The 14663-nt window shown below is 41.3% G+C and overlaps 2 protein-coding genes across 3 annotated transcripts; one reads left to right on the forward strand and one right to left on the reverse strand.

Annotated features, from left to right (window-relative positions):
* The first annotated feature begins 857 nt into the window (after positions 1–857).
* Positions 858–11001, forward strand: LOC108234900 (transmembrane protein 150A). The gene is made up of 8 exons (XM_017414509.3): positions 858–957; positions 4175–4464; positions 4633–4680; positions 4793–4879; positions 5582–5649; positions 7160–7287; positions 7385–7562; positions 8374–11001. The coding sequence occupies exons 2-8, from the start codon at positions 4400–4402 to the stop codon at positions 8670–8672; spliced, it is 873 nt and encodes a 290-aa protein (XP_017269998.1). The 5' UTR covers positions 858–957; positions 4175–4399; the 3' UTR covers positions 8673–11001.
* Positions 11002–11458: 457 nt separating this feature from the next.
* On the reverse strand, positions 11459–13773 carry rnf181 (ring finger protein 181). Of its 2 annotated transcripts, none has more exons than XM_017414580.3 (6): positions 13646–13773; positions 13187–13305; positions 12552–12688; positions 12308–12423; positions 12142–12216; positions 11459–12054 (listed from the first exon to the last, which is right to left on the reverse strand). In XM_017414580.3, exons 2-6 carry the CDS (start codon positions 13270–13272, stop codon positions 11995–11997), a joined length of 474 nt encoding a protein of 157 aa, XP_017270069.1. In that variant the 5' UTR covers positions 13273–13305; positions 13646–13773; the 3' UTR covers positions 11459–11994. The 2 variants fall into 2 exon arrangements, with proteins under 2 accessions (XP_017270069.1, XP_017270071.1); XM_017414582.3 differs by lacking the exon at positions 13646–13773 and adding an exon at positions 13452–13597.
* Between the last annotated feature and the right edge of the window lie 890 nt (positions 13774–14663).

Genomic DNA, 14663 nt, shown 5'->3' on the forward strand with positions numbered 1-14663 from the left:
CAGCTCTTTTTCACTGCTTTTTACTTTATTATAGGATTTTCTTATTCATACACCAATAAGCAGCAGGTAGTGTCTTGGGGATTGAACCCTCAGTCCTGCAATTGAAAGAGAACTTCTCTGCCCCTAAACCAAGGCTGGCCTGTCTGGAAACATTTTAAACCACCACTAATTTTCTTACACTTTGCTTCCAAGGAGTCGGACCTTTTGTTTATTTGTAATCTATTAAAGTGGTCTTGATCAATAGTTTCCTGAATGTCTTTCTAAGTTTTTTGTTCTTTGTTTTTTCCCCACTCTTTGTACAAATAAAACTGCAGCTTTCGCAAATAAACAAGGAAATAAATAGCATACAGTGGTTTACCAGATATGTCTTTTTTGTATGTTTTCATGTTACTTTATCATACTTTTAAATTAGACTTCTTGTGTGTTTTGACAAAGACTATAATCCAAAGGTGCACAGCAGGGCCCTGCAGCACCAAGGGCTTTGTCAAGTTAGGTACAATAGAATATCAGATTAGTCGATTGTGTGAAAATAAAAGATGTAAACGTGGCACTATCAAGAAAAAAAACAACAACACCTAAACTAGGCACTGAAATATGTTCTCCCCAGCTGTCACCAATGGTGAGAAAGTCGGGTTTTTTTGCGTCAACAAAACTCAGATTTGAGCCATTTTACCAGAGAGTGACTCGGTTTTATTTATATGAAAATATGTTTTGGTGGTTGTGATAGTATATTTTATTATGCTTACACTAAAGGAGCACTTTAAACACACTGAAAACACTAGCTAGTTATTAAAACTAAATATACTGTATATATTTTAAAATTCTCAAGTCGGTGTTTTATTTTGAAAAAGCCGACAGGAAGTTGTTTCCATGGCTAGCCTCATTTGCTAAGAAAAACGATGTTTTTAAAGGGAAACCAAGGTTGATGAGGTCTGTGGTGGGCACAGCAGGTGGAAGGTAGGTACGAACTGCCTTTTGTACACCAGGTGACTCGGTGTTTTTGTTGTTTTTTATGTCCTCGTCCCAAAAGCGTGTTTTGTGGTGCGGCTTATCGGTTAGGTTAGCGGAAATCAAGACGCGGCCAAGTGTCAAGTCAAGACAGCTGGTGACTAGCGGGCTCGAGGAGCTAACGAGGCTAACGGTACCCGAACCCCGGTCCACGAGCTCGGCGATGGAAGTTCGGCTCGGTGGACTTCAGTAACGGGGTGGAGAGACGCCGGTGTTTGAGCGTTTCCTGAAAACAAATTGTCACAGTTATATTAGTCTTTTTTTTTTTTTGTAAGTATAATTGCTCAGAACGGAAGTGGGGGTTGGACAGAATGCCCCCCCTCTTTACATGGACATAAACACTGTGTCCCTCAAGTTTCATTGTCCCTCTGAGGGTCTGGGAAAGACAACAAAGCTAATGCCCCTCTAGCTATTCCTCAAACTTTTTTTTTTCCTGCTCACAGAATGGTATTTTAATTTAACTTCACACGTGCAGTAGAAATGTAGTTTCCTGTTCCCTCATACTGCCCTAATGTGAGCTGAAACATAAGCTTCATAATGAAAAAATGTGTGGCAGGCGTAACACTGTTTTAATGCAGACATCAGAAGACATTTGGAAATTTATCGGCTGAGAATTACATTAGGAATATAAGATGACAGTCACTTCTATGAGGGTCATCATACAGGAGTGTTATAGGGATTTATATGAATGTTTACAATAACAAAGTGATCACTTTTTGTCCTAAAAGGACAAAGGACGGAAGAATCACTTGCTTCCACAGCCATAACATCCATCCTCATGTCTCAGCCCTTCCAGGGTTCTTGCACACAACATTCGTCTATCCTCCTCCTCCTCCTCCTGCTGTACTTGAAGCTTATTTTGATTACGTGTTTCTTACAGCCTGCTTGATTTCTTCCACCTGCGATTTGCAAGCGTCACAGTCTGGTTTGAATGTTGCGAGGCAGCCCCAGTTCGCTGCTCGTGTTCTGACCTTGACTCAGAGCCTTTTGGTTTAAGAGCATTTTCATTTTTTCTTTTTATGGCCTCGGCGCACGCTCCACCGCCGACTTCAAACATTTAATATCGTTACCAACAACCACAGGCACCACGGACCACTTCAGGGAAAGGCTTTACTTCAGTGGTCAACACTTATCTGGATAAATCTCAAACCAAATAAAGTGGAAATAAAAGTAAAGAGCTTCTCAATGGGTTCACACGTTCTCAGTTACTTTAATGGCGGAGGGATAAGAAATGGATGGGAAAGTACTAATGGCTCGAGTCTTTTGATTATGTGAAGTAAATGTACATTTCATCTTGGCCGCAAGAAAGCCACAGCTCCAAGGGAAATGTGTAAACACAATAAAACCTATTTACATAATTGACAAGACATTCAAAAATGAGACTGTGTGTTTTGGTGGGATCAGTCTTAAAACTGGTTTAAAAAAAAATACTTTCCAGAGCCATGTTGCTTTAGGTCTGTTTTGTCTCCTTGCAGATGGAGGCTCGTATGTGGCAGATGGGGAGCAAGTTGCTTATTGTCCTCTCGTATTTAGGGATGTCAGTAATGGTCATTATGCCTGGGGACAATTAACCCATCACCTTTAATCACCCCCCCTTCCCTTAAAAAACCCAACGACACTTTATGCTGATTGCTCCTGACAAAGCAGCACAGGAACCGTTTGTCGCAGCAGATGGGAGTGAGTTTAACCAGTTTCAGCTGCTTCGATTGCTAAAAACGACGTTAAACTGGGTTCCAGTCAGAAACATGAATGCGAATGCCTTTTTCAATCTCCTATCGCTCATCATATTAAAACTTGTTTATCACTTAAATAAAGCCTTAAGATTTCATTAATATATTCCATAGGAATGTCTTTGAAAGCTGAAATAGCCTGATAATCTCTAGATGATATTTCTACACTTTTCCTTTATTTTCCCCAAAACAGTCATATACCTATAACTGGGTAAAATCTAAACTTACTCATACACACAGCTCCCGCATCGTGTGTGTGTGTTTGTGTCGACTAATGAGAACGTAACTTTATGTCTGGCTTTAGGGAAGTGAAACATTCCCCATTTAGTTCAAACTTGTTACATTTGCATACTGTTTTAGACATACACGGTTCTGATTGTTTGATCAACAAGTGACTTAGTACTGTTACTATATATGTAACAGAAATACATGATACGACTAAACGCCTAATTTATCAGCATTGAGCAGCTTTTAGCTTTAAATTTGATGTTAAAATATCCTAAATGTGTTTTTCTTTTTTACAGATTTAGAGCTTTTATTGTGTGGCCTTGTTTAAAGCTTTTATTGTGCAGTTTTGTTTAAAGCCCATTCAATTTTTGCTCCCTTTCTGTTTCCTTGGAGCCAAGGACACACGTGTAACTCTACACCGCGTAAAGCGAGCCCGTCGGTGTCGAGCAATTTTTGCGTTACGGCGCAGCTGACCTTGGCTGAGCCCTTGATTTCTGTAGGACTGAGCGCGCGCTCTGACAGCACCTCTCACCGGGTCCCGCTGCTGCTCACTTCTTCCCAACGTGTGTTGGGTTCATTTTGGCCAAAGTCCACTTCGTCTCAGTTGCAGGGCAGATGTTGTTCAGCACCAACACAGTAAAGTCTGGTTTCAAAACTGGAGGGGGGGTGGGGTTGTTTACAGTAAACATCAAGGTCTGCTTTCTGTAAACACCCTTCAGTGTGATGTTCAGCCACGAGCGAGGGATAAATTTAGCGTCCAGTTTGTCTGCTCAGAGCTCCAGCCTGGTTCTTCTCTGTGTCCGGCACCTTTAAGGTGAAGAGTCAGGGTTACCCTTTTCAGGCATGTCTGACTTGTCTGTCGTTGGCACTCCCTCCCCCGAGGAGACCAACAGACTCCACCCACTTCCTGTTACGATGGCACTAAATTCACGTCAGCTACTGTGGCTTAAAACACAAGACGAGTTTATTTTTAAAACAGAACGGTGTTTTTCAAGCTACAGTGCGTGTTTTCTTTTGAATGACGTCCAGCTGATATCACACCTGGCAACCGCTCGCTGATAAATACTTTGAACGAAAGGGGGGAAAAAAAACTCACAAATAAACCCCACAGTGGGTCTCTTATCATCGAGGTACAGTATGACTCCAGCAGCCTGACTCAATGCTTGTACGTACTGCTAACATAAATGGCCCCCCACCCCTTGTTTCAGGTTGCTGCTGGTTGCTGGGTCCTGCGGAGCAGAGGGGCTGTGCCATTCCCCCCATTGTCCTCTCATGCCCTCCTTGTGTGCGTCTCCCAGTGTACTGCTGACCCCGCGCCCCCACCCGCCCCCCACCTGATCCCCTCTGTGGTGTTGCCACTCAGACCCAAAGCCTACAACTCGCCCCCCCCTCTCACCCCATGCTTGGGACAACGCCAGCTCACTGCCAGCCCAATGACTGCCTGGATCGTCCTGCCTGTCAGCTTGGCTGCCTTCTCCATCACAGGAATATGGATCGTGTGAGTCATGACTAAAGAGCACCTGTGTCATCTGTCACATTTAAACAAATTATATCCAGCGGTTTAGAGATTTAAAAGGCTGACTAAATATATATGATCTCGTTTCAGGATGTTTCAGCTTCACTGATGTTCTTGACATTTAATTTATGGTATATTCTGCACTTGTAGGTATGCCATGGCTGTGATGAATCACCACGTTTGTCCTGTAGAGAACTGGTACGAGCTTACTTCTCTTGTTGGAGTCACAACATGGGTGTAAATGTCCACTTATGTTGGATTTTCTAATCATACAGAGATTGAACTGAGCTGATTGTGTTTAATGTTGCAGGACGTATAATGTAACATGCACAGAGGAGCTGCCCCGACCAGGCTTCCCCAAGACCTGCTGCACCATCCAGGACATCCCCCTCATCAGGTGTGCTGTCGCAGCTCTCCTCCTCGCCACAGTTCGAGTCTTTGTCCCCGGAACACAAAACCCATTCTGTGCCGGCGAAGCGCCTTGGGCATGAATTAGCTTCTTGTTGTGTTGCGGCTCTGCGTCAGTCATTAACCCACGCTTTGCATAGCTTGCATTTGTGCAATCTGCAAATGAGACCTCGAACGGAGCGCCAGTATGAAAGCAGGCTTTGTAGCTGGGCGTGTCGTCTGTTTGATGAACCTTAATTTCATGTCTAGATTAAATCAAAACCAGATGCTACCACGTTCTTTCAAACCTACGACGCAGGAAGTGTAAACCGAACACCAGTGTCAGGGCTGGACACTGGAAAATGTTCTGCGAGAGTCTGTTTAGTGGTGACGCTTGTATTCAGAATTCAGTTTAAGTGTTTTTATTATAATTATCCAGGTGAGATTTAGTGAATAAAGCAGCTGAACATGTTCAGACTGAGTGGATATTGTCTTCTAGTATCCTTTAGACTCTGTGCAAACATGTCACTGATTTAGCTGATGCTTATTCACTACAAATAGTCCTAGAAAACTGCTGCAGCATCTTCTGTCCACATTTTAGCACTGATTACTGAGCCCTCTATGGGCTTTGATTAGCTGAGAGGTAATGGTAATATGTGTGTACGTGTTTAGTATTCAGTTTTGAAATGTGGCTTGTTTTCTTGCCCTACAGTAAATGTGGCTCCTTCCCTCCTGAAAGCTGCCTGTTCAGCCTGATCGGCAATGTCGGCGCCTTCATGGGTGAGTCCTCAACAAATGTTTATCAACTGTTTCAAGTGATGTCATTTTTCAGTGGTTCTGTTGATGTTAATTATCAAAAAAATCTAACAAATTGTGTAAAAAGGCTTTACCCGTCTTTGAAAAAAAACCTTAGTGAGAGTAAATTGCCATAATTATTACAGTTGTCGTTTTGTTTACTCAAGCAGATTTTTTTGTGCACCCTGTCTGCTGTTTTCTTGCTTTAAAAGGAAACACTTAAAACTGTCGTCCATAATCTAAAATCTGGTTCTGCAGCAGAAACGCTGACAACGCTCCACTGTTAACCCCGTTCAAACAGTCGCGCGGACTTAGCCGGCTCTGACGCTGCGTCACAGAAAGATACGGCTTGAACCTTTAAACTGATGGAAACTGTAATGAGGTAAAGAATTGGTGTATTTTAACAGATCTGCTCGGAGCAGCTCTAAGGTCCTGACGGGCCTCGCTGTCCTCTGTCAGGGATTTCCCTCGGTCTCGGCCAACCAGCAGGGGCTCGCTAACAAACAAGTTCTTAGCTGAGCACAGCTCCTGTTATCAGACGTTTCTTCCGTCCGTTTGCAGATGAGCAGAAAAGACTCCTGAAAGCCCTTATGTCAGCAGAGGAACAGGTTGGGCTCATGTTTCCATAGATAAAATAAACCAGAAGTGCAGGGTAATAGGTTAGCTTTAGGTGTGCTGGTAGGGAAACCTGAACTTTGTGCTTATTCACTTTGCCTAGTTCCCTTCTTGTCTTTGTGCTAAAGTCCCAAAATTCCAAACTTTTTAATTTTTTTTTTTTTTACTTTTCTGTGTGAATAATTAACTTTGTCAAGTAAAAGATGGTAATGAAAATGTTAATAATCTGTAATTAGTCTTCTGTCCGCTCTGTAACGCCGCATGGCACCCACAGACTGATGGTCTTCAGGAGTTTCAGACATCATGGCTGCTGTTTCATCAATAATGAATGCAGCTTTCCTTCCACCTCCCCTCCCTGTCCTCTCCCCTGCATAAACCCTCCGTGGCCTTCATCACTCTTCTCTCCTGTCTTCTTTAATCACCAGTCACTTCTGCCCCAATCCCCCTCCCCCTCGCCCTTGATTATCTCACTCCTCTCGTTTTCGCCGTTGCTTCATTTGTTGTTTTAATTTATTTCCACGCCACCTTTCATTCACAGATTCATTCCCAAACGTTTCCGGTCCCCTTGATCTTGCGACCTTGGATTTGTAATTCTGTCGATGTCCCCGGTGCATCTCCTGTCTCCTGTCTCGCGTGCAGGAGCTTTTAGGTGCTTTAGTTCAGAACCTGAGCAGCCAGTGTACTGTACCAATCAGCAAACGGCAGGATCTTTGTTTTCAGATAAATTATAAAAAATTAAAGTCCAGATTGCCAAATTCTCTGATTATCAAAAGTGAGTGATAAAGAAGTGTTTATCTTACATCTTAAGGTTTGTAATAATAACACATTCTGACTGACAGGGCTGCAGATGTTTGATGAAATGCATATCTTTCTCCTGCAGTGGTGATGGTGTGCTTTCTGCGCTACGCCCAGGTGATCGAGCACAGCCATCGATGTTGGGTCAACACCAGCGCTCTGGTGAGCGGCTGTGCCAACGCCGTCGGTCTGGTCATGGTGGGCAACTTCCAGGTAAGCCATCGTCGTCACTCCATACGCCAAAAACCTATTTGAACTCCAAAAACTTCACGCACACGGGGTGGTAAACGAGGGGTTTCTGTGTTGGCAGGTTGATCACGCCAAATCTCTTCATTACGTGGGAGCTGGTGTGGCGTTTCCAGCGGGGCTGCTGTTTGTGTGCCTGCAGTGTGTGCTCACCTACCGGGTGGCAATGACCACCCTCGACTACTGGATGGCTCACGTCAGGGTGGCTCTGGCTCTGGGAGCCATGATCTCCCTCGTCCTCAGTATCCTCTGCGAGTCCGAGGGACGACCCTCCCGGTGTTTATTTGTGATTCATTTGTCGTTATCGTCCGCCGCTGAAAGTCAAAGGCGGATGATGTTTTTCGAGCTTTGACCAAAGCAGCGGGAAATGCTCATCCTTGAGTTCCTAGTTATGTTTTGAGGCAAAGCTTTTGTTTAAAGGAGCTGAGCTGCATGTGTCAAACTCAAGGCCCGAGGGCCAGATCCGGCCCTCTGTAACATTTCATCCGGCCCTCTAGTCTGGGACAGATCAAGTCTCTGATTCTTATTTTGCTTTAAAAAACTGAGCCTAATTAGTGAAGTTTTCTCTTGACAGTGACTTAAAAGCCAACAATATATAATTTTAATTTCTGTATGATCAGGTTTTTGTTGATGGCTTTTTAAAAAAATCTGTTTTAATGTTAAAAAAATCATTTAAAAGCTGAGTGAGGCGTAAGAAATGACTGCTAACGATGTGCTTTTTGAAGTTTGATCTATTTGTCTGTGTTCATTAAAGTATGTTTACCCTAAATTCTGTATAATCTGTAACTGGGAAAAGGTCATTGATATTTCTATATGAATGATTTGACATAATACATCTAAAACCAAGGTTAATTTATGTCATTTTTAATAAATATTGATCGTGATCGGCCCTTGGCTAGGACCACATTTTTAATTTTGGCCCCCTTGTGTCACTGGGTTTGACACCCCTGTCCTAACCCATTTAATTATTTTTATTGTTTCTGTAGGAAAAAGTTTGTTTTGCTTTTTGCTCTCCCAGAAATGTTCGTCTTCCTTAATTTGCCCTCCCTCCAGGCGGCATCTTCTTCATCCACGAGAGTTTCATCCTTCAGCACGCCGCAGCCATTTGCGAGTGGGTCTTCACCGTGGACATCCTGGTCTTTTACGGCACGTTCACCTACGAGTTCGGCACTGTCACCACCGAGACCATGATGGCGGGCCTGCAGCAGAGCCACCACGGCTCGGGGGTCATCATGGACCCCATGTCCCGGGCGTCGACTCTGGGCGGGACCACGAAGGGTCTGAAGTCCCCCGGAGGAAGCAGCACGTCCACACATCTCAACTGTACCCCAGAGAGCATAGCTATGTTGTAGCTCGGCGCTCCGACAAGTCTCTGCAGAGGTGCTTGATGGCGCTGCCTCAGGAAGACCCGAGCAGCATGTGGTCGAAGAGAGCAAATCCTTTTGATCTTTAACCTTTAAACCCAAACCAGGGCTTTCTACTGGTAATGCTCTACAGTTTGTTTGGTTTTTAATTCTCATTTTCAGCGCAGGTTGCTACAGTTTCTGTAGTGATGAGGGAGAAATAAAAGGCGGAATGTATGGAGCCGGTGTGAAAACTGGAACCATGAATGTTGAAATCAACAATCCTGCATGAGAATAGGGCGACACCTGAATCAGCAACTTTTATCACCGGTGTCCTGATCCAAAACCAAGTTCCCAAACCCCCTGAAGGTTTCTCCCCTCCCTCCGACTCTCTCACCTGATGCATTGCTTGGCCCACCTGTTTTGGCCTTTTGCTTACCTCTGCACGGCACACCTCCTGAATGGAACAACAGAAGTTTTATGTTGGATTTCTTGCATCCATAAATAGAAAAAAAAAACAAACAAAAAAAATGAATGTTGAGAAGTGAATAGTTCTAGTACGTTTTACAGGCTGTAAGCATAGACTATTTAATCAATCATGCATAAACTACTGGAAAGAAATTTTGAATAACCATTAAATTCAACTCACATTTTTTTGTTTTGTTTCGTTGCACTCCTAATTTGAATGCAAGTAGTATTTTTTAATCTTTACTAAATATGTCTAGGTTGGTCTCAAAATGTATTTTTTTTTCTTTTTCTGTTGTAACGACTCATTTTAAGCCATCATTACTCTTCCTCATACTGCATGATCTGTTGGTTTGATTGACAGTTACGTCCATCGCATCCAAAAAAAAAAATAACACGAGGAACAATCATCCATTAATTTTCACTCCCCCGAGTGAACAATGCCTTTCGTTCAGTGTGTGAGACGAATGCAGAGCTCACATTTCAACGAGAACAAGCAACAAGACGCTCAAAGTGGCCGAAATCACGCGGTGTGTGTGTGTGTGAAGGTAAAACTATAATCCGACTGGTGTATTTACACAATAACATGTCCACACACATTGATCTGATTCCAGGCTGGTTCCTTGGAAGCCTTATTTGAGTAAAAAAAAAAAAAATCTTTTTCTTTACGTGTGAAGCCTTTTGGAGAGTTGTAGTTTTTCACCGGAGAGGCAGATCGGTTTTTACACTCAGTGTTTTTAAAAAACACTGCCATATAGGTTGTCAAGATTTCTTGTATTAAGTTTTTGGGGTTTTTTTCTCTTCATTCCTCCTTTTTTTTTTTTGTATCGCTTCCTGTGGCCACTGTCTTTTAAATGATAGGAAACAAGCTGACTGCCACAAACACCTAACAAAACTAAAGCTAAGCCTAATCTGGTCCAATTAAATGTTATAATAGTGAAGTTTTTTTTTTTTTAAGCACATTAATGAGCAGTATTCTGTCCTCTTCATAGTGTTGGTATGTTTGACTTTATAACACCAGATGCCAGCAATACAAATTTTGAAAAAAGGTCACGCCTCCTACCTCTTAGCTTTTGTGGGTTTGATGTATTAAAAAAAAAAAAAAAAGGTTAAAGCTGCAGCTTTTTCCATCTGATTGTGGTTAAGAGTTTTTTTTCTGCTCAGTCTACAACATACGACAGAAGCTCTCTGACTATGTGGGGTTTATTGTTTACTCTGCAGCTCCTGTTACCTGTTGGCATACTGCAAACCTTGCCAAAAAAAAAAAAAAACAACTGGGATCCACAGTGCTTTCTTCTGTTTTTTAGTTCGTTTGTGTCAAATGTTTGAATTCATATAAACTGCACAGTTTTAGCCTTATCCTTTGTACTTTGCCAGATGATTTTGTTTAAACTTGTGTTAAGCTGTAGCCTATTTCATCATACTGTAACAAAGTCAGCGCGTGACTCCAAGTGGCAGCTTGTGGGAGCCCCTCACATCGGTGTGTGTGTGGTGGGGAGTGTTTCTGTACCATTGATACCATCCTCCACATGCCAAATATTACAATGAAAGGTGGATTCTGTTGGTTTTTTTTTTTTTTTTTTAAATCCAAATGTGCACTCCATTGAGCTGTCAAAGATTATTTATGGGTGATCCCTATATTTAAAACGGTTGCCTAATTTGTTTTGAACACTCGCAACATAAGTCTATAAAATGTACTCTGCCTATTTCCTTAGGATCGTCAAGAGGCGTCTGAGAGGCGCCTGAAAACAAGTCGACAAATTATTTTGTTTTTATAAATCCTGTAAATATGTATGATTTTTGTCTATCATTTAGGTATTTTCATTTGACAGAGATTTATATTCAAATATTAAATAAAAAGGATAAATTATTAGCAAATGGTTTCATGGACTTATTTACGTTTTTTTTTTTCCTTCAAATAAAATCCTCTTTAAATGGCTTAGAGCAAAACGACGTCCTCTTCACGCTGCACATTTCCTGTTCTGTTCTGAAGTTCAAGTATTTTCTATAAAAAATTGTATTATTTGGAATCACCTTAAAAAAAAAGTTAAATGGAAGAGGAATAAAAAGACATCTCAGCCTCCATTTTCAGATTTCTTGTCATAACCTTGCTAATTTGTTTGATGCAAGTACAATATATTTATTCAAATTAAACCTATTAGTAACAGAAAACAGTGATAAGCTGCTCATAAGATGAGTTTTTCTGCCAACCTGCTCCCCTAAATAAATCAACACTTATTGGAAAAGCAGTAGAAAGGAGAGTTTTATAGATTTTAAACATCTTTTCTTGACATAACAGTAAAAAAAAAAAAAGTGGTCCTAGATTAGAATAAGTTTTCATAAATATTTATTTTTTGACAAGTACAGCATTTGTGCGCATTAACTTTACAAATTTCAGTAAGAAATGGAGATTGTGGACTAATATGCTTCAGTGCCCAACATTTTAAAATGTAAAGCGACTGATGGCAAAAACAAGCTTTTTTTTTAACTCAGTGTTGCTTTACGCTACATTCACGCCTTGTTTTTCCAAATGAAGGCGCCACATCATTCCAACATGGTTACACGCCCAATTACAGGGCAGCAGATAAACAGATCAAACCGAATTTGTTTCTTATTAAAGTTTTTTTCTAAAACATTTTGTTTTTTTTATGAATAAAGCAGGGATGTTGGTGGCTGTCCAAAACTTATTGATTTCCTAGTTTGTTTTGCTTTTTTGTTTTTTGTTTTTCTCCACCAACCACATATATAATAAGTCAGAAGGTTCTCAGTGGATCTAACTTGATTTCATCTCCATGTTTGAAACTAGGATCTCTACAAACGAGTCCGAATGCAGCAACTCTTAAAGCGTTCACCGAGCGGGAAGACTTCAGGTGTACATGGCACCATGTAGGTGCTCTAGACGGTGCTCCCTCTGTTTTCTTCTCTCCTAAAGACAGAAAACAACGTTCGGCTCAGTTTGCGTCGAAAGCACGGTTTGAAGACGCGACATCTAGAAAGATATCTGCCAACTCACCTTGTCCTTTTTAAACTCCTCGTATTCTGGATTGTCGGTCGGTAATTCAAGTCGACAGAGAGGACAGGAGTTGGTCTAGGATTGAAATGTGGAAAAGGATTTTTAAACACAGCTGCTCAAATGAGAAAAAAAATGATGTTACAATTTGTGAATTTGTGAGCTTTACCTTGCCCAACCAAGGCAGTATGCAGCCTGAGTGGAAAAGGTGTTTGCAGGGCATTTCTCGAACAGTCTCTTGTTCTTCAAATTCCAGCAAACACACGGGACACTTTAAACCCTTGTCTGTGTGAACAAGGAGACAAAGTCCCTTTTAAATGCCAATTAAGCTCAGAGACATATCAGCGAAACGCACAGAATATCGGTTAACATATTCGCACAAATCCACCCGGAGCGTTTAACATCCACGTCACCTGCTTGTTCCGGAGAAATGACGACCACAGTGAGGGTCTGAACAGCAGCTTTGGCAGCTGGAGGAGGAAGCCGCTGGTCCCAGTCTGACAAATCGAACACCCCAGAGTCCATCAAGTCCAAGCCCTGCATCAAAGACCTGAACACACAAACACACGGGTGTTGGAGCAGGAACTTACAAGTTGGAGCTCTTTTATTGCTGTGTTACGTTGGGCGAACAGCACCGGAGCCAGCGACAACAGCAGACTTTAACGAAAGCTGGCTTAATTACAGGCTGTAGTTTTGACCAGTTTGAAGTGGTCGTGGGGAAAAAAAAGATGGTGAATCCTCTTCATCACAAACACCTGATAGACAGCGGAGCAGCTTCTCTAACAGCTTTACAGGAAACATTTCCTCCAACAAACCATCACACCCTGTAACAAAATCTGTCACCTCTCAAAATGTCATCTCTGTTTTGCACAATTTTAAAGAAGGATTGCAGTTTTATTGCACTCCTTTCGATCTGTTGTTGCATTTTTGCAGAAGGTGCAAAGAAAGGAATTTCCCAGACTGAGCTGAATAAAGTGCATCTCTTTATCCATCCATCCATCTACAGAGCACAGTGAGGCTTTAGGCTGTGTTTCAGGGTTGCTCTCACCTGGCCAGTTCAAGTAGAGCATTCTGTCGATACTGCTCCTCGGGGTTGGTGGGCTCACAGTCGTGTTCGTCAAAGTATGACGCCATTTTGGTCCAGTTTACTTTGCATCAAGGAGGAACCTATAAACGCATACATTAACACGTATTTATGCTGCGGACGAGTCAACCCAGACTGACTTCATTAATTAAAATAAAAGTAACCTCAGTTTACTCTGAAGCTGTAGAAGTAACAGATATAATATAAACTACAAAAGCTCCTCACACACATTAATATTTATTTAAGCCGACGAACGGAATCGTTCACTTGAAACAAGGACAAATAATTCTTCAAAGAAAACAAACTTCCTGAGCTCGAACCGAAGTCCGTCTTTTGACGCTAAAGCATCTTCAGCTTGTAAAAATGAAAATAATACAAAAAGTAATACAATAAGTCATCTGTCAAACACGGTTTTCAACTTACCGAAAGTGTTCAGCGAGACATTTGTCATCCTTCCGGGTATGACGTTGCTTCACCACGTGACAACTCAACCAATCACAGTGGAGGATTTCTTCTTCGTCTGATGGAAGTGCTTATCAGCGCCATCAAACGGTATTGTGAGGGAAGATTCATCACTATAGTCCTGTTTGTACCGTCGCTGCTGCTAAACAGCAGGTCTATGGCAAACGAATTTATCAAATAACATTTAAACCAGAACTTTAAGTTAAATATGGGTTTATTTGAAGCTGAAGCTGTTTGTCTAATAAATGACATTATACTCATTTCATTTATTTGTGTAGTTATAGTTCAACTCATTTACATGGCGAGTCAAAATATAACACGTGGTCCTAGGTAAGGGCTACTGTCACTAAATATTTATCAGAAATAATGATTTTACTGTAATTTGATCCTGGTTTTCAGATGTAATATGTTAAATTATTAGTATAGAAATATAAATGACTATTTCCCAACCAATTTTATAAACAATTTGGAACAAAAATAACTTAGTGATTAAAGAAAAAAAAAAAAAAAGACCAAAGTGAAAAACTGCACATTATTCAACCTGCACTTATCTATAGGTTAAAAACGATTATGATCTTTGAATGTGAAGTTGAGATTTTAAATCTTTACAGAGTTCCTCTAATTTTCTAGTATTTCTGAATACTGGTCAATCCATTGAGCCATTTTTATGCTAGCAAAAAATAAAAATAATAAACAAAACATCAAACTACAAGCTGCAGTCAGTTTGTAATCACATAATAAGGGGCCAATGCCTGGACTCGTTAAGTTAAAAGACCTCTAAACCCTTCGGCACCACTTATTAAAATATTTCGGTGAATGTACGTATTCAGTGTATTTGAGCCGGTTCGTTTAGTTTTGATCCTGCGTGATCAAAGAAAATCCACCATAAATTCAAACTTTTGCACCCATTTCTAGTCTGTGATCTTCTCACATCTTTTATGAGAAGTGTTGCTGCCGTAAAAGTCAAAATTTTCTGTAA

The sequence above is a fragment of the Kryptolebias marmoratus genome, linkage group LG1 (genome assembly GCF_001649575.2).
Source record: "Kryptolebias marmoratus isolate JLee-2015 linkage group LG1, ASM164957v2, whole genome shotgun sequence".
Lineage (NCBI taxonomy): Eukaryota > Metazoa > Chordata > Actinopteri > Cyprinodontiformes > Rivulidae > Kryptolebias > Kryptolebias marmoratus.